At 43.7% G+C, this 26,593-nt stretch overlaps 1 protein-coding gene across 2 annotated transcripts in view; it reads left to right on the forward strand.

Annotated features, from left to right (window-relative positions):
- Window positions 1-26,593, forward strand: part of LOC125464400 (collagen alpha-1(XXVI) chain) — a 457,976-nt gene that overhangs the window by 340,709 nt on the left and 90,674 nt on the right. Inside the window, exon 3 of one of the 2 annotated variants that reach the window (XM_059655273.1) lies at window positions 1,388-1,491. In XM_059655273.1, the coding sequence (XP_059511256.1) occupies window positions 1,388-1,491 (104 nt within the window). The remainder of the gene's footprint in view (window positions 1-1,387; window positions 1,492-26,593) is intronic. The other variant, XM_059655274.1, reaches the window with a different exon arrangement.

Here is a 26,593-nt window from a genome sequence, read left to right on the forward strand (position 1 = left end):
GATGTGCAGACTAGGTGGAATAGCCATGGGAAATGGAGGGTCACAAGGATAAGTGAGAGTTGGGTCTGGGTGGGATACTGTTAGGGGGATAGTATGGACTTAATGGGCTGAATGGTCCGCATTGGTCTGTAGGGATTCTGTAATTTTATTATTTTCTGTCTTTTCCCTGCACAGGGTGATAGAGAGAGGAAGAGACAATGTTGTTTGCAGGTTTTGAGTGTTTTCACTCTCTCCTGGCAGCATTTTAATATTCTGCAGTTCAACAATTCAGAATTCTGTCACTGCATTATATTACACAGGTCAAGAATAAACAAGTTGCACAGCCTTCCTGTTAATCAACTAAAACCATCCAATTTTCAATTAGTGATAACAAGGTGCAGAGCTGGATGAACACAGCAGGCCAAGCAGCATCAGAGGAGCAGGAAGGCTGACATTTCGGGCCTGGACCCTTCTTCGGAATTTTCAGAAGTTAACTGTCATTCGTTTAATTGGTGCATTTTTTTAATGACAAGCCCTCTACCCATATAAGTCCACATGTCAATAATCAGCACTCTCCTCTCAACCTGTATAATTGTTGTTTAACCCCGGAATTGATATTCTGGTGATTTGTCCTGATGTGAAGGAAAAAGATGTATGGAATTCCTACACTGACCATTCAAAGACCCACCTTATTCCTATAATCCTGGATTTCTCATGGCTAACCCAGCTAGCCTGCACATTCCTGGACACTATTTGCAATTTTTGCATGGCCAATCCACCTAACATATAAATCATTGTGACCGTGGGAGGATACCCAAGCAGATACAAGGGGAATGTGCAAACCTCTATGCAGACAGCCACCCGAGGCTGGAATCAAACCCGAGAGAGACCCTGATGCTGTGAGGCAATAGTGCTAACCACTGAGTCACCATACTGCCAATATAATTAGTGTAATGCCACCAATTCAATAGTATGTCATCTTTGACAGCACACAAATTTGCTAATACTGGCTTTGCACTTGTTTGTAGTTGTGTAGTGACGTATTATTCTTTAGATTCTTGGTCTTGAGGAGGCAGTGCAAGAAGCTTTGTAAGGGATAGCTGCTTTGGTCGCTACCACATGATTCTGACTGGCCAGTAGACCTTTCCACTATTACAGCCTGCCTGTGATGTGTGTTGGCTGATTCACAAATTGATCCTCACTCTGTCTGAGCACATTATGAGCACCTTCCTTGGCTGTCAAATTCCAGAGAGGAGCATGAACCCAGATTTTCTGTCTCAGAAGCAAGGGGCCACTTTCCCACAAGATCTCCCCATTATTTAGAGGGGAAGAAAAAACAATTGTGCTGGAAATAAATGATGGAGTTTGGAACAATGTTCTCATCATCTTGATTAGCTTCTTGTGCTAGTTACAGGACTATCATCAGACCCACCTACAAGCTGGCATACAAGAATGTTACTGCTTTGGAATGGAGATGTTGTCCTGGATTCATGGGAAGCAGCTGTCAGGAAGGTGAGTCTGGTAGCTTTCTGATCAACTTCAAAGTGCTATCCCTCATCAGATGAGAGCATAATAGCTCATGAAAGAGGAGGGTGTGGTTTAATGGCAGGTGATTTCTCTATCCCACGCTCGGAGTAAACTTTGTACAAAGACCTGGAAGTACAGAGTCTGCCCTGAGAGCTCAGAGCTGCCGTCCCAGAGGGAAGCCAGTACAAAGACTAATTGTATTTAAAAGTGTGTATTGGAGCTCTATTTTAGGAACATGGGAACAGGAGGTGGCCATTCAGCCCCTCAAGCCTGTTCCACCATTCAATGAGATCATTGCTGCTCTGTGGCCTAACTCCATACACCTGTCTTTGGTTCACGTCCCTTAATACCTTTGCTGAGTAAAAATTCACCTGTGTCAGATTAAGGTTAACAACTGATCCAGCAACCACTGTCCTTTGTGGAAGAGAGTTCCAAACCTGGACCATCCTTTGTATGTAGAAGTGCATCCTAACATTTCTTTCAAATGGACTGGCGCTAATTTTGAAGTATATAATGTGATTCAGACCAGCACATCCCAATTGCCAGCTTTACTGTTCATTTTTTGTTCCATTCTCATGTTCATGCACAGCAGCATCATTTGGAACCAGAAGTCAACAGTGTCAGAAGCCTGTACATTGTCTATGGAATGTCAGGGTAGCTGTGCATTCAACTTAGAGAGAACATTACTTCCTAGTTTCTCCAAGATAACAAAGTGTGAAGCTGGATGAACACAGCAGGCCAAGCAGCATCTTAGGAGCACAAAAGCTGACGTTTCTGGCCTAGACTCTTCATCAGAAATCTGGGCTGTTGTCTGTCTACAGAAGGGTTGGGAGTGAGATTGCTGAATTAATTTTAATACCAAGAAATGCTTTCTCTTGAGTTTGTCAATCAGACTTTAGAAGAGAATCAGTGAACAAGTTCAGTTTCTAACATACAGAAACTAATCTCAGGTAAATTTGCAACCAATTTAGATGATGTTGACAAGGTAGGAACTGCCGATGCTGGAGAACCTGAGATAACAAGGCGTAGAGCTGGACAAACACAGCAGGCCAAGCAGCATCAGAGGAGCAGGAACGCTGACATTTCGGGTATGGAAATTTCTGAAGAAGGGTCCAGACCCAGAATGTCAGCTTTCCTGCCCCTCTGATGCTGCTTGGCCTGCTGTGTTCACCCAGCTCTACGCCTTGTTATCTTAGATGAAGCAGAGATGTTTCAGTTCGTCTTTATCAGAAACTGTCTTCCCAAAGTAAAAAATGCAAATCAAAATACACTTGAAACTAGGGAGAAAGTTAAAACTTTCTACACAAAACTTCAGTGTTCCCATGTTGGACTTGCACTGCAGTCTGAATCCACGCTGGGTATCACTGTCGTACTCTAGTGCACCGGACCTACACCTGGCTTTGGGCACTGGATCCACGACAGGAATTATTTGTCACACTCTGGGGCACTAGATCCACACCTGGAATCACTGTTTGGCTTTGATCACTCTATCCGTACTGGGTATCAGTATCTCACTTTGGGGACTAAATCCACACCTCCACAGTGGTCTCCGCTGAAATTTATTTACTGATCTCCCACAGGCAAACAAAGAGTACCTCCTCATTGAGCTGGTTGGCTTCATCACTCCCAGTGTTACCATCGTCCGTGGCTTCTCCAACCATGAACCAGGGCCTGTGCAATAGTTGCATTGTAATTCAGCTTTGAATTGATAGCCTCAATAATCTCAGAGATTTGTTTATTTTTTAAGTTCCTCATCATCCACTGATACATTGGCTCGAGTTTAGTTGGCTGTGGCATTGAAAGGCAAGTTTGGCTTGACAATCCTGAAGTCAGTTATCTAGAGTCTCCAGGACAACTGCCTGTAGTAATCTTCTTTTTCTTCCATCTGTACATGTTGTCCACTTTTCTGATCCATATCATAAAAATGCTGGAGGTTATCCACACAATTTTGTTAGCCTCATACAGGGCTGGTAGTGACTTAGAATAATTCTTGGACTTTCCTATCACAGGCATCAGCAGATTTTTGGTGCCATCCCTGCTGGTCCCTTCCTCCCATTACACAAATCACCTTTAAAACATTGAAAAGTAATCTGGTAATGTCGGTAAAACAGTCCTGTTTCATTCACATTAAAACGTCCCTTGGAGCATATGCATTTGGGACATGGGTAAGACCATTTTGCAGCCTTCGCTGTTGGTGTGTGCATGATTTTGCTCTCTAGCTTGGCTTAACTCTGCTTCCATTGGTTAGTGTAGTCATATGGCAGGATTGCACTGATTTGGTTTTCTGAAGTTAGCAGTCCAGGATGTCGGCTTGTCACTAATTTCCCCCCATTGGATTCCCTATTTTGACAGCAGTAATGACTGACCACTTCACATTAACTGCAGTCTAGGGATAATGGCATTTGCCTCATTGTGATTTCACCCGTGCACTCATAAATATGATTGCTGCTCTGTTGCAGTATTGCTCATTTATCATTATCCGTTATCCACACTCTTGAGGGAATATGACTAGAATTCAAATTGCATGTTTTTTTTTATTTCCTGATATTCATCTCCCTAACCCTGCATTGCCTGTGATCTGTTGCCTTGTCTGTGGGAATTGCAGATCCACCTGGGCCCTGTAGGAAACAGTGTTTCAGACAAAACCTGCACCTGGTGAGACTATATCTAAACGTCGAGCTGAGAATGAACAATTTAATACTTATATTGAGAGGGTTAGGCTGGGAGAAAATCACAGGCATCAGCAGATTTTTGGTGTCATCCCTGCTGGTCCCTTCCTCCCATTACACAAATCACCTTTAAAACATTGAAGAGTAATCTGATAATGACGGTAAAACAGTCCTGTTTCATTCACATTAACATGTCCCTTGGAGCATTTTTTTTGCTTGAGTAACAATGCAATCTCTATCATTATAATTGCACAGCAAGGTGGTAGTTATAATTCTAGCAGGAGCCTCGGTTTGGTGATAGTGTGCTGCAGGTACTCTTTAATACAATAAATTGATTCTCAGTGGATGACCATTAATAGACTGCTGTATCCAAAAGCAAGCCATTGATTGCTAAAGAACATAGAACTTAGATCAGTATAACACAGGAACAGCAGGGTAAGGTTTATAATTGGGGGTAGGGTAATTATAATTCTGTTAGGCAAGAGCTGGATTATGTAAATTGGGAGCAGATGCTGTCAGGGAAGCGCACTATAGAAATGTGGAGATTGTTTAAGGAATGCATACTGCGTGTGCTGGATATGTTTGTCCCTAACAGGCAGAGAAGATGCAGTCGAGTGAGGGAGCCTTGGTTGTCAAGAGAGGTCGAGTGATGGTTAAGAGGAAGAAGGATGCTTATGTAAGGTTTAGGAAACAAAGAAAGCGAAAGGCTCTAGTGGGATATAAGTTATCCAGGAAGAAGCTGAAGAATGGGCTTAGGAGAGCTATAAGGGAGCATGAGAAAACCTTGGAAGAAAGGATCAAGGAAAACTCCAAGGCTTTTTACAGTACGTGAGGAATAAGAGAATGACCAGAGAAAGGGTAGGACTGATCAAGGATTGTAAAGGTAATTTGTGCACAGAGCCTAAAGAGATAGGAGAGGTCCTTAATGAATACTTTTCTTCAGTATTCACAACTGAGAGGGACCTAGTTGTAAAGGGGGACAGTGTGAAACAGGCTGGTAGGCTAGAGGAGGTGGATGTTAATAAGGAAGATGTGCTAGGAATTTTGAGTAAGTTGAAGATAGATAATTCCCCCGGGCTTGATGGGATTTATCCAAGGATTCTGTGGGAAACGAGGGAAGAAATCATAGGGCCTTTGACAATGATCTCTTCATCCTCACTGCCCATGGGTATAGTGCTGGAAACTTGGAGAGAGGCAAACATCATTCCCTTGTTCAAAAAGGGGAACAGGGATAACCCCGGAAATTGCAGGCCAGTTAGTCTTACGTCAGTGGTGGGCAAATTATTGGAAAGGGTCTGCGAGATAGGATTTATGATCATTTGGAAAGGCACAGTTTGATTTGTGATAGCCAGCGTGGATTTGTGAGGGGTAGATCATGTCTCACAAAACTTTTTGAATTATTTGAAGAGGTGACCAAACACGTGGATGAAAGTAGAGCAGTGGATGTGCTATACCTGGATTTAAGTAAGGCTTTCGATAAGTTTCCCCATGGTAGGCTCATGCAGAAGGTAAGGAGGCATGGGATAGGGGGAGATGTGGCAGATTAGATTCAGAATTGGCTGACGCTTAGAAGACAAAGGGTGGTAGTAGATGGAAAATATTCAACATGGTGCTCAGTTACGAGTGGTATACCACAAGGATCTGCTGTGGGTCCTCCTCTTTTTGTGATTTTGTAAATGATTTGGATGTAGGAGTGGAAGGGTGGATTAGCAAGTTCGTGGACGATACAAAGGTGGGTCACATTGTGGACAGTGCAGAGGGCTGTTTCAGGTCACAAATACATTGATAGAATACAGAGCTGGGCTGAGAAGTGGCAGATGGAATTTAACCCTGAAAAGTGTGAAGTGATTCATTTTGGAAGGACAAACTTGAAAGCAGAATACAGCGTTAACGGAAAGATTCTTGGCAGTGTGGAGGAGCAGAGGGATCTTGGGTGTTCATGTCCACAGTTCCCTGAAAGCTGCCACCCAGATTGATAGAGTTGTTAAGAAGGTGCATGGTATGTTAGCTTTCATTAATAGAGGGATTGAGTTCAAGAACTGTGAGGGAATGCTCCAGCTACACAAAACACTGGTTCGGCCAATTCTGGAGTGTTGTGTCCAGTACTGGTCACCTCATTACAGGAAAAATGTGGAAGCATTGGAATATTTACTGGATGTTGCTGGAATGGAGGGAAGGTCTTACAAGGAAAGATTGAGAGCGCTAGGGCTTTTCTCTTTAGAACAACAAAGGATGAGAAGTGACTTGATAGAAGTGTAAAAATGATCAGAAGTATGGATAGAGTGGACAGCCAGAGGCTTTTTCCTAGGGTGGAGGTAGCTATTATGAGGCGACATAGCTTTAAAGTGAGTGGAAGTTGATATCGGGGAGATGTCAGAGGTAGGTTCTTTACTCAGACAATGGTAGTGGCGTGGAATCCATTGCCAGAGAGGGTAGTGGAGCCGGCTTCATTAGCGGCATTTAAGCGGCTATTAGATAGGCATATGGATGATAGTATAAGGTAGAGTTGGAGGGTAGATAGGCCTTAGGATTAGGGTAAAAGTTCAGCACAATGTCGTTGGCCGAGAGCCTGTACTGTGCTGTACTGATCTATGTTCTATGTCCTAGATCCTTTGGCCCACCATGTCTGGACCGACTGCGTTCCCATTATAAACGAATCCCATCTGCCTGCGCAGTGTCTGTGTCTCTATAATCTGTTCATTTATCTGTCTTCTGAATGCCTCTTAATTCTTGCTATTGTATCTGCTTCTACAACCACCCCCAGCAGCATGTGCCAGGCACCTACCATCCTCTGTGTAATAAAAACCTTGCCTCGCACATCTCCTGTAAACAGTCCCCCGCCACCTTCAACCATGCCTCCCCTTGTATTTGATTAGATTAGATTCCCTACAGTGTGGAAACAGGCCCTTCAGCCCAACAAGTCCACAACGCCCCTTGGAGTACCTCACCCAGACCCATCCCTGTATTTGATACTTCCAGTCTGGGGAAAAGACTCTGAATATAATATTTATACAAGATAATGAGAGGCATAGATAGAGTCAATAGCCAGAGACTATTTCCCAGGGCAGAAATGGCTAGCACGAGGGGTCATAGTTTTAAGCTGGTTGGTGGAAAGTATAGAGGGGATGTCAGAGGCAGGTTCTTTACGCAGAGAGTTGTGAGAGCATGGAATGCGTTGCCAGCAGCAGTTGTGGAAGCAAGGTCATTGGGGTCATTTAAGAGACTGCTGGACATGCATATGGTCACAGAAATTTGAGGGTGCATACATGAGGATCAATGGTCGGCACAACATTGTGGGCTGAAGGGCCTGTTCTGTGCTGTACTGTTCTATGTTCTATGTTCTATGTTCTAATATCCATGCCTTTCAGAATTTTATACGTATAGAATCATAGAGACCCTACAGTGTGGAAACAGGCCATTCAGTCCTTCAATTCACATCAACCCTCATGAGAGCATACCCCTCAGGCCCACACCCACCCCCACCCCCTACCCCTACCTTATAACCCTGCACTTACCATGACTGCACATCCCTGGACTTTATAGCATGGCCAATCCACCTAATCTGCACATTTTTGGACTGTGGGAGGAAAGTGGAGCACCCAGTGGAAACCCACACAAACACCGGGAGAATGCAAAAAGTCCACATAGACAGTTCAATCCCAAGGGTGGGATTGAACCTGGGTCCCTGGTGGTCTGAGCTAGCGCTGGTATCGGCTGAGCTAGTATGTCACTGCACACTTCTGCCAGGTCGCCCTTCAGTCTCCAAAAGGCTCGTGAGACCAGTCCGAGTTTGTCGAACCTCTCCTTACAGCTAATACACTCCAACCCAGGCAATATCCTGAAGAAGGGCCCAGACCCAAAACGTCACCTTTCCTGCCCCTATGATACCACTTGGCCTGCTGTGTTCATCCAGCTCTACACCTTGTAATCTCTCACAACATCCTTGCAAACCTCTCTTGCACCCTTTCCAAAGCCTCCACATCCTTCCTATTGTGAGGCAATCAGAACTGCACACAGCTCTGTGGTATGTAACAGACTGGCAAAAGCAAGGTCTGCAAGTCTGACAGATTCCCTTCCTAATTCTCTTGCACAGGTGCCAATATCCTCTGAAACATGCTGACAGCTTTCCCGTTTGGGGTGATGATACCAAGCTCTAAATCGCCACTCCCTGTCAGCCCGTCCACGCATGCTCTGATTTGTGAGTGCAGCAGTATCCCAGTAGCAACAGACTCTATCATAATGTTACCCCAAGTCCAGGAGATACCAGCCTCAGATTTCAGCTTCAGCAGAAAGAGTTTTGAATAACCTTACATTAATGAAGGGTAGAATGAGCTGGAACAGTTGAGTCTAGATGTAACAAGGAGGGTTTATGCAGCAGAGGGGTAAAGGCATAGGAAGACTTGCGCAAGTACATTTTGTGCAGCTGCCATTGAACAGCCAATTGATGAAAGTTCTGTCAGTGCTTTGGACAGTGATTTCAATTTCTCCTATTACTGTGCTGTTTATTTGGAAGTTGAATCTGTGGAAGATAGCCTGTTGTTTTAAATAACATGTCCGAGTGTCGCTTGCCGGTATATCACATCTGTTACTAGTCCCCCAGATTGAACAGAATAAATGCCAAGATTTCATTACTGCAACAAACCAGCTTGTAAATGGAACGGTATATGGTAAATGGAAAACTGATGCACAGAGAGATCTGGGTGTTCAGGTCCATTGTTCCCTGAAGTTGGCAATGCAGGTCGATAGAGTGGTTAAGAGGGCATATGGTATGTTTCATTCATCGTATGGGGTATTGAGTACAGGAGTTGGCAGGTCATGTTACAGTTGTATACGACTGATTCGACCACATTTGGAATACTGCATACAGTTCTGGTCGCCACATTACCAAAAGGATGTGGATGCTTTGGAGCGGGTGCAGAGGACGTTCACCAGGATATTGCCTGGTATGGAGGGTGCGAACTATGAAGAGAGGTTGAGTAGATTGAGATTATTTATATTATAAAGACGGAAGTTGAGGGGGGACCTGACTGAGGTCTACAAAATCATGAGAGGTTTAGACAGGGAGAATAGCAAGAAGCTTTTTCCCAGAACTGGGGGGACTCAATTGCTAGGGGTCACGATTTCAAGATGAGAGAGATAAAGTTTATGGGAGATATGCGTGGAAAGTTCTTTACGCAGAGGGTGGTGGGTGCCTGGAACACTTTGCCAACAGAGGTGGGAGAGGCGTGCGCGATAGCATCATTTAAGATGTATCTAGACAGATACATGGATGGGCAGGGAGCAGAGGGATACAGATGCTTGAAAAATAGAGGACAGGTTTAGAGAGAGGATCTGGATTGGTGCAGGCTTAGAGGGCTGAAAGGCTTGTACCTGTGCTGTAATTCTCTTTGTTCTTTGTTCTTTGTTCTTGTTCTTGTTCCTTATGAAAAGTATTTTAGGATGTGATGAATCCTAGGTTTTTATTTTGAACGTGGTTTATGAGGTGGCGTGCAAGCACCTTCTGATTGCAGGGTCCTCAATGGAGACCATTCTCATCCAGAACAGCCAAACAAACTGAAAGAACAGAGTACAGAGTGAGCTGTATCAGCATAGACTACATTGACCCCTGGACAACCTCTAGGGTTTTGAATGTAGTCCTGGTGGAAGCCGAATGAATTCAGAGAAATTGTTAAAATTTGCCTTCCAGTGTTTGAAATTGGGACCAGCTGGTGACATGAGATTGATGCTGGGTGCGTACCACAAAGCATGAGATGACTGGAAACCCAACATTGCCTGATAGACACTCCTTGGCCACTACCCAGGTGGCATCAGAGCTCAATGATCCAAAACTTTGGTGAGAAAAAAAACTGAAGTTCCCTAAATGTGTTCCTCAGAAATCAGATTAATCCAACCTCTTCATGATCAGAAAGGAGAGAGATTACAGTGCAGTGGTTAGAGCAATCTTTACCGTGTGCGCTCTTTGCAGTGGAATAAGGTGACTGTTTTTAAGGAATGTGATTTTGCTATAAATAATCAGCAGTGGAATTAAGGTTAAAGTTTACAGGGCAAGGTGCAGCTGCAGATAATTGGATATTGTGTGGAAAATGAAGAGGTTGAGAAGCTGTGAATATAATTGATGTAGATTGATGCTTGGCTCCATTACCACGGAGTTTGAAAATATTCTTGGGCCATTTGTGTTGTGTTGTAGCATTGTTCACAGCTGATTGGAGGTATTATTGACAGACGTCAGCTTAAACCTTGAACGCGAACAATCCAGATTTTGAATATTTGCTGACTGATGACTCTAAATCGTCCTTATCCATTGTGCCATGTTTGGGTGTTGATTAGGGGGTAGGGGAGAGATTGATTACTCTTCAGTTTTGAACTGCATTATTCCCCATCTGTAATCTGTCCCAGGCCCATTATTGTGTTTAAGACTGGCCCTCAGAGTTTTCACTCTTTCCAGCTGTGCATGTTTTTGTGTCAGCAGTCTACATTTTGGTTCGCGATTTCTCAGTCGATCACAGCGATTGAAGTTAATGAGTCTGGTTGTATTTTGTCTATAATATAACCGATGTGCTGCTGGATTCTATCACAGTCTAACTTTGATCAGTTCCATTCAGTACAGCTTTCCCATTGTCAGTGCTTCTTTCTGTCTGCCATGAGTGAGGCCACTCAATTTCAGTTTCCACAGGAAAACAATCTTGGCTGTGAAATGTGAGCCTGAAGCCTGAGTACAAATCTGGAAATCCAAGAAAGCAAAAAAGGGGAGTTGAGTCTCAAACTGCCACCTTGAAGCAGCTCCCCTTGGTGACAGACTTTCATTTGGGGATTAGCTTTGATTGGGTTTGAGTTGTTGATTTTTATGAAGCTGATCCATCAGCTACCTTTCTGATTGCTCAGATAATAAAATGTGAGGCTGGATGAACACAGCAGGCCAAGCAGCATCTCAGGAGCACAAAAGCTGACGTTTCGGGCCTAGACCCTTCATCAGATGAAGGGTCTAGGCCCGAAACGTCAGCTTTTGTGCTCCTGAGATGCTGCTTGGCCTGCTGTGTTCATCCAGCCTCACATTTTATTATCTTGGAATTCTCCAGCTTCTGCAGTTCCCATTATTTCTGATTGCTCAGTTTGGAGGAAGATGTAAACATTCTTCTCTTTTCCAGACAAGCTTTGTTTCTCCTCTGAATAATTTCATCTCATTCCAGCCCTGTGAGCATCTCTGGTTTTCACTTCTCTATCACTCGGGACTCTGTTGAACTGTTGGGCCTAAAGATCTGGAATTTCCCTCTTGTATCTACCTTTTACAATACTCTTTTAACTGAGTTTTCGGTCACCTTCTTTCTAGATCAATATCCTGTTGTTCAATAACGCATCTTGGTAATGATGACTTAGAGGGACATGAAAAGGGTGAATAGCCAAGGTCTTTTTCCCAGAATAAGGGAGTCCAAAACTGGAGGGCATAAGTTTAAGGTGAGAGGGGTAATACTTAAAATGGACAACGTTTCCATGCAGAGGGCAGTGTGTGTATGGAATGAGCTGCCGGATGTGGAAGCTGGTACAATTTCAACATTTAAAAGGCAACTGGATGGGTGTATGAATAAGAAGGGTTTAGAGGGGTATGGGCCAAATACGAGCTAATGGGACTAGATAAATTTAGGATATCTGGTTGGCATGGATGAGTTGGACCAAAGGGCCTGTTTACAAACTGTACAACTCTATGACTATGTTAAGGGAGCTAGGTAAATGAAGGTATTGTTTTGGTTCAGTGGAAAACAGGAGCTAACTGTTTATGGCTTTTGCCCAAGATAACTACCTTTGGCCCAAGAAACAGCTTCCAAGTCTGAATTAATCACGTTCAGGGAGAATAATGAAACCTCCAAAATTTGTCGAGTCAGACTTGGGGAGATATAATTTTCTGAACAGATGTACAACAAGAACACCTATCAGAAAGAAAAACTGTGGGGGGAAGTGTTGTATATGATCTGAAAGGGTTAACATGAGTGCAATGTGCACTACCCATTAATATCATGTCATGGGGATTGGCAGTAATTTGCAGTAATATGAAGCCCATCCTGAGAACCTGTAAACAGTAGCAGAGACAGAGTCAAACAACACCATTTTCATTCAACAAGACTCCTTCTCATCAGACCAAAGGGGGCTGCTCTCATACACGCAAGACCACGTAACCACTGAAAGAATCCACACACTTAGAAGATGCAGTTGTTACTGTTGTTCAGCGATTAACTGTGTTAATGTTTTTGAATTAATGTTAAAGTTTCAGCTGTTGATTTTGGTTTCTAGTAAATGCACCAATGTTCCCCTTTCTGATCTGAAAGGTTAACTTGTGCTGGGGCCAATTCGTCTGGTCTGGTGCTTCACTTTCCTGAGCTAGCTTCATGTCCCAAGACTTGACAGTTTGGTATAATTACACTGCCCTTGGTGAGCAGTGTTTTTAGTTTGCTCTTTGATTATCTAGTCCGACGGGTGATCTGCTCAAGGGTTTCAGAGAAAAGGCTCAGTTTTTCAGGTTCAAGCAGTGGGTTGTGGAGGGGATTGTAGTTCCCAAATGCCTGCGTCTCATCCATAGCCCGTCTGTGCCTGGGTGCCCTTCGAAAATTCTGGAAGCATTTAGGGATAGAAGGGCACTGCAGGAGCTGGAGTGTATTATCACCACACTGACAGCATCTTCAATTAGTCCCCTCCCATGATCTTTCCTCTATATTTGATTTCAAGTCTCACTACCCCCCTGGTGGACAGCATTGTTAACTTGTTAACTGGACTATTTGTAAATTTGGAGGTGGGCTTCTTTACAAACACAAAAATGTCCTGGTTCTTCCCCAGTGTGGACTGCCTTCTGCAATGGGAAAGATTCCAGAAGGCAAAGATGGAAAGTGGTGTCTGTCCTAAACTATAGATTTACAATGAGCCTCTTGTAAGTCGCTGTAAGTCTTTTTGCTGCCTAATGCAAAGTATTTCTCTTAAACACTGGCCACCTTATGTGAAAATAAATACAATGTTTTGAGAAGCATTTCAGGGAAGATTCTCTCTAAGCCACTCCGGGATGAAGGAGTTACCATGAGGGGAAAAATAAATACTGAAAATGTCAGGCTTTATCCACTGCAGCTTAGAATAATTAAAGGTGACCATATTAAAACACTGAGGGGACTGGATAGGGTGGATATTTGGAGGATATTTTTCCCTGTCAGGAGACTATAATTTGTGAGGGACATTAAACAAAAATTCAAAAGATAAATTGGAAATAAGGGAACTTTTCTTTATTCTGACAGGGTTGCAGGTTTCTGCAATTCTCTTCCCTAATGAGCAATGGAGGCTGGGACATTGAGTTTATTCACAGTAGAATTAGAATTTTGACTGACATGGGAATCAAGAGTTGCAGGAACTGACAGGAAGCTGGAGCTGAGACCACCACCATGATTGAAGGCTGAATGCCACCCGAAGGTTGCAGGAACAGCAACTCATATTCCGTTTGGGAACCCTGCAGCCCAATGGTATCAATGTGGACTTCACAAGCTTCAGAACCTCCCCTTCCCCCACTGCATCCCAAAACCACCCCAGCTCATCCCCTCCCCCCACTGCATCCCAAAACCAGCCCAGCTCCTCCTCGCTTCCCTAACCTGTTCTTCCTCTCACCTATTCCCTCCTCCCGCCTCAAGCTGCACCTCCATTTCCCACCTACTAACCTCATCCCGCCTCCTTGACCTGTCCGTCTTCCCTGGGCAGACCTATCCCCTCCCTACCTCCCCACCTATACTCTCTCCACCTATCTTCTTTTCTCTCCATCTTCGGCCCGCCTCCCCCTCTCTCCCTATTTATTCCAGAACCCTCTCCTCATCCCCCTCTCTGATGAAGGGTCTAGGCCCGAAACGTCAGCTTTTGTGCTCCTGAGATGCTGCTTGGCCTGCTGTGTTCATCCAGCTTCACACTTTGTTATTTTGGATTCTCCAGCATCTGCAGTTCCCATTATCTCTTATCCATGACCTATTGCTTTCAGGTCCTATACGCCTTTGTTCACAAAATTTGTACTACAACACCCACAACAAGACCAACCTGCCTTGTTGCAGCTTGTACACAGAGACCTGCATATCCCCTGTGTTAAAGGGAGCAGATTTGGTCACATGTCACCAATCACCATTGAAGAGGCCAGGCTTTCTGGGCAGCTAACAAACTTATCAAAGTTTTATATTTGCACACCGTGAGAATGTAAACATTGATCTTGCATAACCAGTAACAGTTTTTATTGCTCAGAGATAATGGGAACTGCAGATGCTGGAGAATTCCAAGATAATAAAATGTGAGGCTGGATGAACACAGCAGGCCAAGCAGCATCTCAGGAGCACAAAAGCTGACGTTTCGGGCCTAGACCCTTCATCAGAGAAGGGTCTAGGCCCGAAAGTTTTTATTGCTCATTCATATTTACCAACCAGCGATGCAATTAGCCACATCTGAACTTCCAATGAGGTACCCGAGCCTTGTGGTTAATGTTTTTGGCAAAGCTGTCCTGAAGTATCCCGTGAGATATCCCTTTAAAGTGCAGTTCTTGTCATTATAATGTGTCTGGTTTTGGTGAAAAATTAATGATGTGTGAATGATACAAGCCGCTCTGAATACCAGCACTGAACAGCAGCTTGTAGTGAGAACACGCTGAGTTGCAAAGTGTCAGAAGGCGCTGACTGATTTACTCCACCACTCGCTATAAGAAAATAACATCTCACCCTCAGCTTTCTTGAGTGGTTAAAGGAATTGCAATTGTAGTTTAACTCCCAATTAAACTTGCTATAGACAGTGACATCTTGTAATTGTCAACATCCCTTGAACATATTCCTCGCTAAGACCGGATGTCGCATATGGACAGGATGGTCATAAAGTCATTTGGTATACTTGCCCTCATTGCTCAGTCCTTTGAGAGTAGGAGTTGAGAAGTCATGCTGAAGTTGTACAGGAATTGGTAAGGCCTCTTCTGAAATATTCTGTCCAGTTCTGGTTGACAGTTATAGGAAGGATATTATCGAACTGGTGAGGGTTGAGAAGAGATTTACCAGGGTGTTGCTGGGTATGGAAGGTTTGAGTTATAAAGAAAGGCTGGATAGGCTAAGAATGTTTTCACTGGAGCATAGGAGGTTGAGAGGCAAAGTGATAAACCTTATAAAATAATAACAGGTGTAGATAAAAATGCGAGGTGATGCATTTTGGAAGGTCGAATTTGAAAGTTGAGTACAGGATTAAGGATAGGATTCTTGGCAGCGTGGAGGAACAGAGGGATCTTGGTGTGCAGATACATAGATCCCTTAAAATGGCCACCCAAGTGGACAGGGTTGTTAAGAAAGCATATGGTGTTTTGGCTTTCATTAACAGGGGGATTGAGTTTAAGAGTCGTGAGATCTTGTTGCAGCTCTATAAAACTTTGGTTAGACCGCACTTGGAATACTGCGTCCAGTTCTGGGCGCCCTATTATAGGAAAGATGTGGATGCTTTGGAGAGGGTTCAGAGGAGGTTTACCAGGATGCTGCCTGGACTGGAGGGCTTATCTTATGAAGAGAGGTTGACTGAGCTCGGTCTCTTTTCATTGGAGAAAAGGAGGAGGAGAGGGGACCTAATTGAGGTATACAAGATAATGAGAGGCATAGATAGAGTTGATAGCCAGAGACTATTTCCTAGGGCAGAAATGGCTAGCACGAGGGGTCATAGTTTTAAGCTGGTTGGTGGAAAGTAGAGAGGGGATGTCAGAGGCAGGTTCTTTACGCAGAGAGTTGTGAGAGCATGGAATGCGTTGCCAGCAGCAGTTGTGGAAGCAAGGTCATTGGGGTCATTTAAGAGACTGCTGGACATGCATATGGTCACAGAAATTTGAGGGTGCATACATGAGGATCAATGGTCGGCACAACATTGTGGGCTGAAGGGCCTGTTCTGTGCTGTACTGTTCTATGTTCTATGTTCTATGTTCTATAAAGTTATTGGTACTTGCCTCTTCCTTAGGATTGGGGATTTCAAGACTAAGGGGCACATTTTTAAGGTGAGAGAAGAGAGATTTAAAAAACACATAAGGGGCAAATTTATTACACCGTGGGTGACTGTTGTGTAGAATGAACGTCCTGTGGAAGTGGTAGCAGCAGGTACAACTACAATGTTTCAAAGATATTTGTATACACACGTGAATAGGAATGGGCTGGGGGGATATGGGCCAGAAGCAGACAGGTGAGATTAGTTTAGTTTGGGATTATGTTCAATGTGGACTGGTCGAACCAAAGTGTCTGTTTCTGTGCTCCATGACTATGACATTCTGTCCTGGCTTGGGACTAAAGCTCTTTTTCTTCACCGTTATTGGCTCAAATCCTAGAACTCCCTCCCTGAAAGTTGGTAAGTGTGAGGTCATCCATTTTGGTAAGAATAACAGCAAAATGGCCTATGTTTTAAATGGTTAAAAAAGTTGCAGCACGCTGCTGTGCAGAGGGACTTGGGTGTCCTGGTGCATGAATCACTAAAAGTAGGATTGCAGATAATTAAAAAGGCAAATGGAATTTTGTCTGTCATTGCTAGAGGGATGGAGTTTAAAAACAGGGAGGCCTTGCTGCAGCTGTATAGGGTCCTGGTGAGGCCAGACCTGGAGTACTGTGTGCAGTTTTGGTCTCCTTACTTGAGAAGAAATGTGCTAGCACTGGATAGGGTGCAGAGGAGATTCACTCAGTTGATTCCAGAGTTGAGAGGGATGGATTATGAGGAGAGACTCAGTAGACTGGGATTATACACATTGGAATTCAGAAGAACAAGGAGACATTTTACAGAACATGTAAGATTATGAAGGGAATAAATAATTTTATTTGGCTTTTAACTTCTTTTATAGTATATTTCTGGAAGAATTAAGCACAAATATCTGAGGAGATGCCTTCTTGCTAAGAAAGTAGCGGTTAGTCAGCTTCTCATTATTTCTCCTGGTTGGCCACCCTGCTACAGGAAGGATATTATTAAATTTGAAAAGGTGCTGGAAAAGCTTACAAGGATCGCATGGTGGCTCAGTGGTTAGCACTGCTGCCTCACAGTGCGAGGGACCGAGGTTCAAACCCACCCTGTGTGGAGTTTGCACATTCTCCCTATGTCTACATGGGTTTACTCCCACAGACCAAAGGTGTGCAAAGTAGGTGGATTGACTGTGCTAAATTGCCTGGTAGTGACAGGGATGTGTAGGTTAGGTACATTAGCCACAGGATACATGTAGGGTAAGGGGGATGGGATGGTTTGGACTTGTTGGGCTAAATGGTCTGTTTCCACTCTGTAAGGATTCTATGATTTACCAGGACTGGAGGATTTCAGTTATAAGGAGATGCTGGGACTTTTTTCACTGGAGTGTTTGAGGGATACCCTTATAGAGATTTATAAAGTCACGAGGGTCACAGATAAGGTGAATAGTAAAAGTCTTTTCCCTAGGGTGGGAGGCTTCAAAGCTAGACTGTGAGAGAAGAAAGATTTAAAAGGGATCTGAGAGGCAACTTTTTCACACAAGGTGGTTCATATGTGGAAGCAAGTGTTAGAGGAAGTGGTAGATGCAGGTAGTTACGACATTTAAAAGGCATTTGAATAATTTCGTAAATGGAAAAGGATATGTGCCAAATGCAGGCAAATGGGTCTAATTTAATTTGAGAAACTTGGACGGCTTGGACAGGTTGGGCCAAAGGGACTGTTTCCATACTGTATGATTCAATGACTCTAGTCTTACTGTTTAAATTTCTTTGACTTATACAGGTTTGACATTCCATGTCTCTACAAAGGACTTGACCAGACAATTACTCAATTTACTTCTCCAGTCATTTTATTTTCTTGGCTGTAATAATCCACTTTTAGAAATATTGCACGTTGATATTAAAAGTTCATGTGTCCATAAGCACTTTGTGCTTCTGATCCATTGTCATTGACAAATATGAGGTATTATTTAATACTGTCCAATTGCTGATTACCAAACCTGATATAATGTGTTCCCTGGTTGGTTCCAGAATGCAGTCTTCAAAGAAACTATCCCAAATACCTTCTATGAACTCATTCCTCAATCTACTTTTGCTGATTTGTTTCATCCAAACTGTAAGAAGGTTAAAATTACCTGTGATTACTGCAGTGTATTTTACAGCCCCATTCCTCTATTTAGCTTTGTCCTACAGTGTAGCCACTGTTAGGAATATACTCACCTAGGAATTCTGTCCTTTCCCATTTCCTAACTCCACCCAAACTAATTCTACATCTCAATCTTCTAAGACAAGATCATTTCTCACTACTAATATTGATTGTGACCTTCATTAATAAAGATAGACTACTTCCCTGTCCTTTCTGTCTGCTCTTCCAAAATATCAAAGGTATTTGGATATTTAGTTCCCCATCTTGGTCACATTGCAACCATGTCTCTCTAGTGGGATATTATATCATGCTCAATGAGTTCTATGCCATAAATTCATCTGCTTTGTTATAAAAAATGTGGGCATTCAAATAAAGAGACTTTAATTCTGTCTCTTGACTATATTCTTCGTAGTCTGTCCCCAGCTGCAAGTGCACTTTTACATTTGTATGCTATATCCCTTCCTATCACACTCTGGACATCATTACTCATTTGCTATCCTGAATTATTGCCTTCTCCTTTCTTTTTAAAATCTCCCCTCACATAAACCATCCTGCACCTGAAAATATTTAACTTAAAGTATTTTCTACTGATCCACTTGTACAATTCACAAGGACAACTGGGTGAAATAGATCAGGTGAAAACCATTTTAGAGGGACAGCTCTCTCTTTCCCCAGAACTGGTGCCAGTGTCCTGTGTATTTAGATCAATTCTGCAATGGCAATTATTCAGCTATTCATTCAGCTCTCTGATCACAGAGATTTTCTATACCCAACTGTTCAGAGATGTTAATACTCACCTTTGGAACAGATGGGACATGAACCGAGGTCTCCTGGCTGAGAGGTAGCATCATTACCACTTCACCATAAGAGCCCGACTATCATATTACCCTACACCAACTTGCTTGTTGCTTTTCCCAACCCCTCCCCTCCGGCCGCCTAACTTACCTGCCTCCGTACACCATTGTGCCTGGACAGTTTGCTCGATGACCCTCCAGTTCTTACGCTTATCTGCATAATCTACAAGAACCTCCCATCGGATGGACAAAAGCAAGGACTGAGGCTACTCCAATGTTATCTTCTGGGTCCTTTTATCTACCCCATTCACAGTCACATCTTTCTGTCTCTGACAATGGCCCAAATCAAAGGTAACTAGCTGAGACAGTTTCCTGCCTTGTTTCAAACTTTGTAAAAAGAGCTGAATTTCAGGGGTGAGGCAAGAGTGACAGGACTTGACATCAAGGCTGTATTTGACTGGGTGTGGCATCAAGGAACCCAAGCAAAACTGGAGTCAATGGTTATCAGGGAGCAAGGTCGCCACTGGCACGTAGAAAGATGGTTGTGTTTGTTGGAGGTCAGTCATCTCAACTCCAGGATATCTCTGCAGGAGTTTCACAGAGTAGTGCCCTAGGCCCAACCATCTTCAGCTTCTTCATCAATGACTTTCCCTGCATCACAAGGTCAGAAGTAGAGATGTTCACCGATGTTGGTACAATATCCAGCACCATTCATGACTCCTCAGATCCTGAAGCAGTCTATTTTCAAATGCAACAAGATCTCGACCATATCCAAGCTTGGGCTGTCAAGCGACAAGTGACATTTACACCACATGCCAGGCTTTGACTATTAACAATAAGAGACTATCAGACCTCTGCCCATTGACATTCAACGGTGTTACCATCACTGAATCTATGTCGTGGGCATTATCATTGACCAGAAACTCAACTGGACTCACCACATAAACTGAAAACACTGCAGTGAGTAACTCACCTCCTGACTTCCCAAAACTTGCCCGTCATCTACAAGGCACAAGTCAGGAGTGTGATAGAATACTCCCCACTTGCCTGGATGAGTGCAGCCCTAAACACACAGGAAGCTTGACACTATCCAGGACAAAGAGCCCCGCTTGACTGACACCACATCTACAAGCATCCACTCCCTTCACTACTGGCACTCAACAGCAGCAGTGTGTGCAATTCGCAAGATGCACTGCAGAAATTCACCAAAAATAATCAGGCAGGACCTTCCAAACCCATGACCACTAACATCCAGAGAACAGCAGATACACGAGGACACCACCAGATGCATGGAAACACCATCTCCAAAAAACTCACCATCTTGACTTGGAAATATATAACTGTTCCCTCAGTGTCACTGGGTCAAAATCCTATAATTTCCTTCCTAATGACATTATGGATCAACCTGCAGTGTGTGGACTGCAGTGATTCAAGAAGGCAGCTCACCAGGACCTTCTCAAGGGCATCTTGGAATGGGCAATAAATGCTGGCCAGGCAGTGACACCCACATCCCACCAATAAATTGAATAAAAATGACTAGTTGGGTCTGGCTATTTTCAAGATGAAAGCTGTAGATGCTTGTTATACCAACAGTCTACTTTAGCTCATAACATCTCATAGCAAAGCATGCCGAAAGGGCTGAATGACCTACTCTTACTCTTATTGTCTATGAAGCAAAGAACTGGAACAGAAGGCTACAGATCAATGTTTTTTTTATCACTGAGTTTACCCTGGTGAAGTTTTATTAACGTAGTGGAGCTAACGACAAAGGGTGTCCAGTCCTTCAATTGTGAGCAACTAGATTTAAATCATTGGAAATTACTTAAAACAAAACTGGACTGAACTATTCACTGGTGCATGTAAGTCTGTTTTTTAGTAAATGAATTATTGGTTGCGGTGAATGTATTTAGGAACGTGCCTCAGTGCTTCAAAAAGGGAGCAGAGCGGAAGAGTTCTCCTCAGTGATGCAGGTAGAATAATTTCACGATTCCCAACTGGGGATGTGGTCAATGCTGTTGGGGAGAGCTGACAAGGCAATCAATGTTTGAACTGGTGGAGTGGATGGCAAGAAATATAAATGTCAAGTGTTAGTTGGCGGAGCCCACCAAGTATAAGTTTCCCCCATTTTAATTGCTGGGCTAGACAATTCCCACAAGATTTTGTTAATGTAGTTAACAGAAACAATCTGAAAATCAGCTCTAGATGTTCCCTAATCAGGCAGCTTTTGAAACGATTTGTCTCTCTCCCAGGCAACAGCTAGACACTTCCCAGGCAGATGTCCTGTCCATTTGCTTTCTTCCAAATGTTGTCACTGGCTAGGACAATCGCAGAAATACCTTTGAAAATGTTTAAGTATCATTTTGTTGCATTTGGAGCTGCAGGTCACTGCAGTGCACTGTTGAGCAGGGACAGCACCCAGCATCTCAGATAATCTACTGAGTATCCAAACACTTCCTGATCACCCACTAACTGTCCAAAACCCTAATACTGACCCTCCTGCATCCACTGCCTGTCCAACCCCGTTCCACTCTCTATCCAACACCCTAACTCTGTCCCTCTCTCACTCACAAACTGTCCAAACCCCCAACACACCAAACTCACTGCCTGTCAAACCCCCCTAACATTGACCCTCCCTCACTCACTGCCTGTCAACCCCCCTAACACTGACCCTCCCTTACTCACTGCCTGTCCAACCCCCCTAACACTGACCCTCCCTCACTCACTGCCTGTCCAACCCCCCCAACACTGACCCTCCCTCACTCACTGCCTGTCCAACCGTCTTCAACTGTCTATCCAACACCCTAACTCTGACTGTCTCTCACTCAGAAACTGTCCAAACCCCCTAACACTGACCCTCCCTCATTCACTGCCTGTCCAAACTCCCTAACACTGACCCTCCCTCATTCACTGCCTGTCCAAACTCCCTAACACTGACCCTCCCTCACTCACTGCCTGTCCAACCCCCTAACACTGATCGTCCCTCACTCGCTCACTGTCCAAAACCCCCCCTAACAAAGACCCTCCTTCACTCATTGCCTCTCCAACCCTCTAACACTGACCCTCCCTCACTCACTTCCTGTCCAACCCCCTAAAACTGACCCTCCCTCCCTCACTGCCTGTCCAACCCTCTAACACTGACCCTCCCTCACTCACTTCCTGTCCAACCCCCTAACACTGACCTTCCCTCACTCACTGCCTGTCCAACCCCCTAACACTGACCCTCCCTCACTCACTTCCTGTCCAAACCCCTAACACTGACCCTCCCTCACTCACTGCCTGTTCAACCCCCCTAACACTGACCGTCCCTCACTCACTGCCTGTCCCAACCCCTAACACTGACCCACCCTCACCTACTGACTATCCAATCCTCTCCCATTGACTGTCCGGGCTGTGTATTTGCAAAGTGATTTTTCAATGAGTTACTATTTCTCCCGCCATTGCAGTTTTGGCAAGCACCTGGAACTGTGTGACGGTCTGGTTTCTCAGCATAAGGTGTAGTTTTGTTACTTGTCCATTTTAACTGGGCTGGTGCCCATTACAGTGACTGCTGCTGATGCTGGATGGAAGCCTCAGAGTCCATCATGGGATGATATAGTGTAGTGAATCATAGCAGTTGGATTTGCCTCAAAGATAGAACATAGAACATAGAACATTGCAGCTCGGTACAGGCCCTTCAGCCCTCAATGTTGCGCCGACCGGTGAAACCAGACTGAAGCCCATCTAACCTACGCTATTCCATTATTATCCGTATGTTCATCCAATGACCATTTAAATGCCTTTAAAGTTGGCGAATCTATTACTGTTGCATGCAGGGCATTCCACGCCCTTACTCCTCTCTGAGTAAAGAATATACCTCTGACATCTGTCCTATACCTATCCCCCCTCAATTTATAGCTATGTCCCCTTGTGCTAGCCATCACCATCCGAGGAAAATGCCTTTCACTGTCCACCCCATCTGATCCTCTGATCACCTTGTATGTTTCTATTAAGTCGCCTCTTAACCTTCTTCTCTCTAATGAAAACAGCCTCAAGTCCCTCAGTCTTTCTTCATAAGACCTTCCCTCCATAACAGGCAACATCCTGGTAAATCTCCTCTGCACCCTTTCCAATGCTTTCACATCCTTCCTATAATGCGGCGACCAGAGCTGTATGCAATACTCCAAGTGCAGCCGCACCAGACCACACAGCTGCAACATGACCTTATGGCTCCAAAACTCAATCCCTCTACCAATAAAGCCAAACACACTGTACGCTTTCCTAACAACCCTATCAACCTGGGCAGTAACTTTCAGGAATCTATGTACATGGACACCGAGATCTCTCTGCTCATCCACACTATCAAGAATCTTACCATTAGCCCAGTACTCTGTATTCCTGTTGGCACCTGGGAAGCTAGTCCTCTGTCTTAGGGAGATTCAACTCTCCCCAGGTACAGGTGTCTGACACAGGTATCAATTTTGATAGAAACTTTGATAAAATTTAACACTCTTCAGATTATGGAAATAATTTTTTAAAAATACTAAAATCCCTCGTCATTGCTCCTGAGGCCAGAAGATAATCTCTGTAGATTACTGAAATCCTCACTGGAGTCGTTCTGGCCTAACTCTTGTCAGTTTGTGTTCCTTTACAATGGGACTTTGTTATGTGTGGGGCTCCGGTGTGGGAATAAAGCTGAGGCATTGGTTTGTTATATGTTTCCCAATATACCATCTTCATCAAGCCTTTAAACCACGGTTAGGTGCAGGCACCTGGACACTTGCTAAACATTTAACTGTCATCTAAAAATCATGAGAGAGGCTGCATGAGATTTTGGGGCCAGAGCTTCAGTCCCAGCAGTTTGAGAGGACACACAGTAATCATGTTGATTTGAATTGTTATGTAAAGAGATGCACACCATTTCATGGCCAAAGCTGATGGAGATGTGATAAGGACCTCAGAAACACTGTGAGATTCTTGGTCGAGACTTCACCAACACTCAACTACTGTTTATTTTGTATGTTTGTGTCCTCCATGTGTCCAGTGTAAGTGGACATAAGGAATCCACATTTACAACCGCATCAAAATTGAGCCTAATCTACACTTGAGTGCTGAACCTGCAGGTTTCAGGTTTTACAGTTCCAGGAAGTTCTCTGTCCAATTACGTGTCGAAATCATACAGGGGTGACTTATTGCTCAGCACCTGTTTAGGGCCACCCCTCTTGTCAAAATAACCGGCAGGATGCTTACCCAGTGAATTTCTCGGGAGAATATAACACATGGTGCTGAATGGATAGTGTGACTCTTTTTCAAACTGACATGGCATATTTAAATGCTGTGAAGAAAGTTTGATTGGCTTGACTACCTATTGACCTCAAATGCTAACTTTTTGTGATTTATGCACTATGAGCCCCTCTGGGCTATAGCTTTCTGCAGTTTTTTCTCATTTAAATAATACGCAGTTCTTGTATTCTTCCTGCCAAAGTGCATACCCCACATTATATTCCATGTGTCACATTTTTTTGTCTCTCACTTATCCAGTTTATATCCCTGTTAAGGCTCTTTGGGTCCTCCTTGTTTTCTGCCTTTCCACCTAATTTCATGTCAGTTGCAGAATTGGCAATAGTACATTCACTTTCCTCATCCAAAACATTGATACATATTCCAAATAATTGTGACCCCAGCACCAATCCTTGCGGCTCTCCACTAGTTGTAGGATCCCCCCCCTGAAAATGTCCCCTTTGTCCAACACTCTGTCTTCTGTTATTTTACGATCCAGTTTGATTGGTGTCCTTCTATATTGGTGTGTATTGAAACAAGGGAGATTTAGTTGTGCCATTTTGCTATGAGTTGGTGTTCATGTATCCTGGTAGTGAGTTTCCTGCCTGTCTGTCCTATGTGGTGCTTCTCACAGTTGTTGCATGGTATGTTATGTATCACATTTGTCTTGTTCATTGTTGATATAGGGTCTTTCATCTTTGAAAATAATTGGCAAAGTGTAGCTGTTGATTTGTGTGTTTCAATGCACTCCAACATAGAAGAACATCAATTTTACCGGGACAAAATTACAGCACTAGAACAAACAAAACAAAGACAAGCATGAGAATTCCTGGAGACCTAGTTTTCAACCACCAAAGCAATTAACAAACATGTTGAAATAGACCACATCTCCAACCGCTACTGGAAACAAGACCGCCAACCATTACAGATCGGCCATATAAATTCAGAGTGGGTCAGAATAACAGCGCTTCAATGGAGGCTACATAGCACTGATGATATCACCTAGAAGGGAGATGAAACAGTTGCATGAAAGCCAGTCAACTTGGTGAACCAACCAACAACTCTAATCGCAACCTGAGATCCAGATCTTCGTTAAAACATTAAAGAGAAGAAAGCGTTTGGCACACTTGCCTTCATTGGTGAATGCACTGAGTGTAGGAGTTGAGACGTCATGTTGGGCTATACAGTACATTGGTGAGGCCATTTTTGGAATATTGTGTTCAATTCTGTGTCTATATGAAAGATGTTGTGAAACTTGAAAGGGTGCAGAAAAGATTTACCAGGATTTTGCCGAGATTGGAGGATTTGCACTACAAGGATAGGCTGGAGCCTTTTTTCCTAGAGTGTCATTGGCTGAGGAGTGAACTTATAGAGGTTTATAAAATCATGAGAGACATGGACTCGGTGAATAATCAAGGGCAGAGAAGGCCAAAACTAGATGGCAGGTTTAAGGTGAGAGGGGAGAAATATAAAAGAGATTTAAGGGGCGATTTTTTCAAGTACAGCTTTGTGTCAGAGGAAGTAGCTGAGGCGGGTACAATTACAAAATTTAAAAGGCATCTGGATGAATAGGAAGGGTTTAGAGGGATATGGGCCAAATGCTGGCAAATGGGACTAGATTAATTTAGGATATCTGATTGGAATAGATGAGTTGCATCAAAGGATCTGTTTCCATGCTGTTTCACTCTATATCTACCTTATTAACCTGTCCTGCCACATTCAGGGATCTGTGGAAAATCATCTCAAGAGCCCTGTGTTCCCTCTGAGTGTGCTGCCATGCATTGTGTACTCCCTTGTCTTGTTTCCTCTTCTAAAGTGTACCACCTCATATTTGTATCAGGGTTAAATTCCATCTGTCACTAATTTGCCCACCTGACCATTTTGTTTATATCCTCACTGTCAACTATCCAGCTGACCATTATATTATCCACTCATTTAGCTATCATCCCTCCCACATTCTCATCTACTTCATTTATGAACATCACAAACAATAAGTGACACAGCACTGATGGCCGGTACAGCATTGCAGACCAAGCTCCAGTCTCACAAACAGCCTTCTACCACCACGCTCTCTCTCTTGTCACTAAGCCAATTTTAGATCCATCTTACCAAATTACCCTGCAAACCATGAACCACCTTCTTCAGTTTCTCATGCATGACTTTGTCAATGGCCTTGCTGAATCCATATAAGCTACCCTCATCCAACACTTGGTCACCATCTTGAAAGATTCCATCAGAATTGTTAGGCACATCCTTCCACTGACAAAG

This window comes from Stegostoma tigrinum, chromosome 27 (genome assembly GCF_030684315.1).
Source record: "Stegostoma tigrinum isolate sSteTig4 chromosome 27, sSteTig4.hap1, whole genome shotgun sequence".
In the NCBI taxonomy this organism is placed as follows: domain Eukaryota; kingdom Metazoa; phylum Chordata; class Chondrichthyes; order Orectolobiformes; family Stegostomatidae; genus Stegostoma; species Stegostoma tigrinum.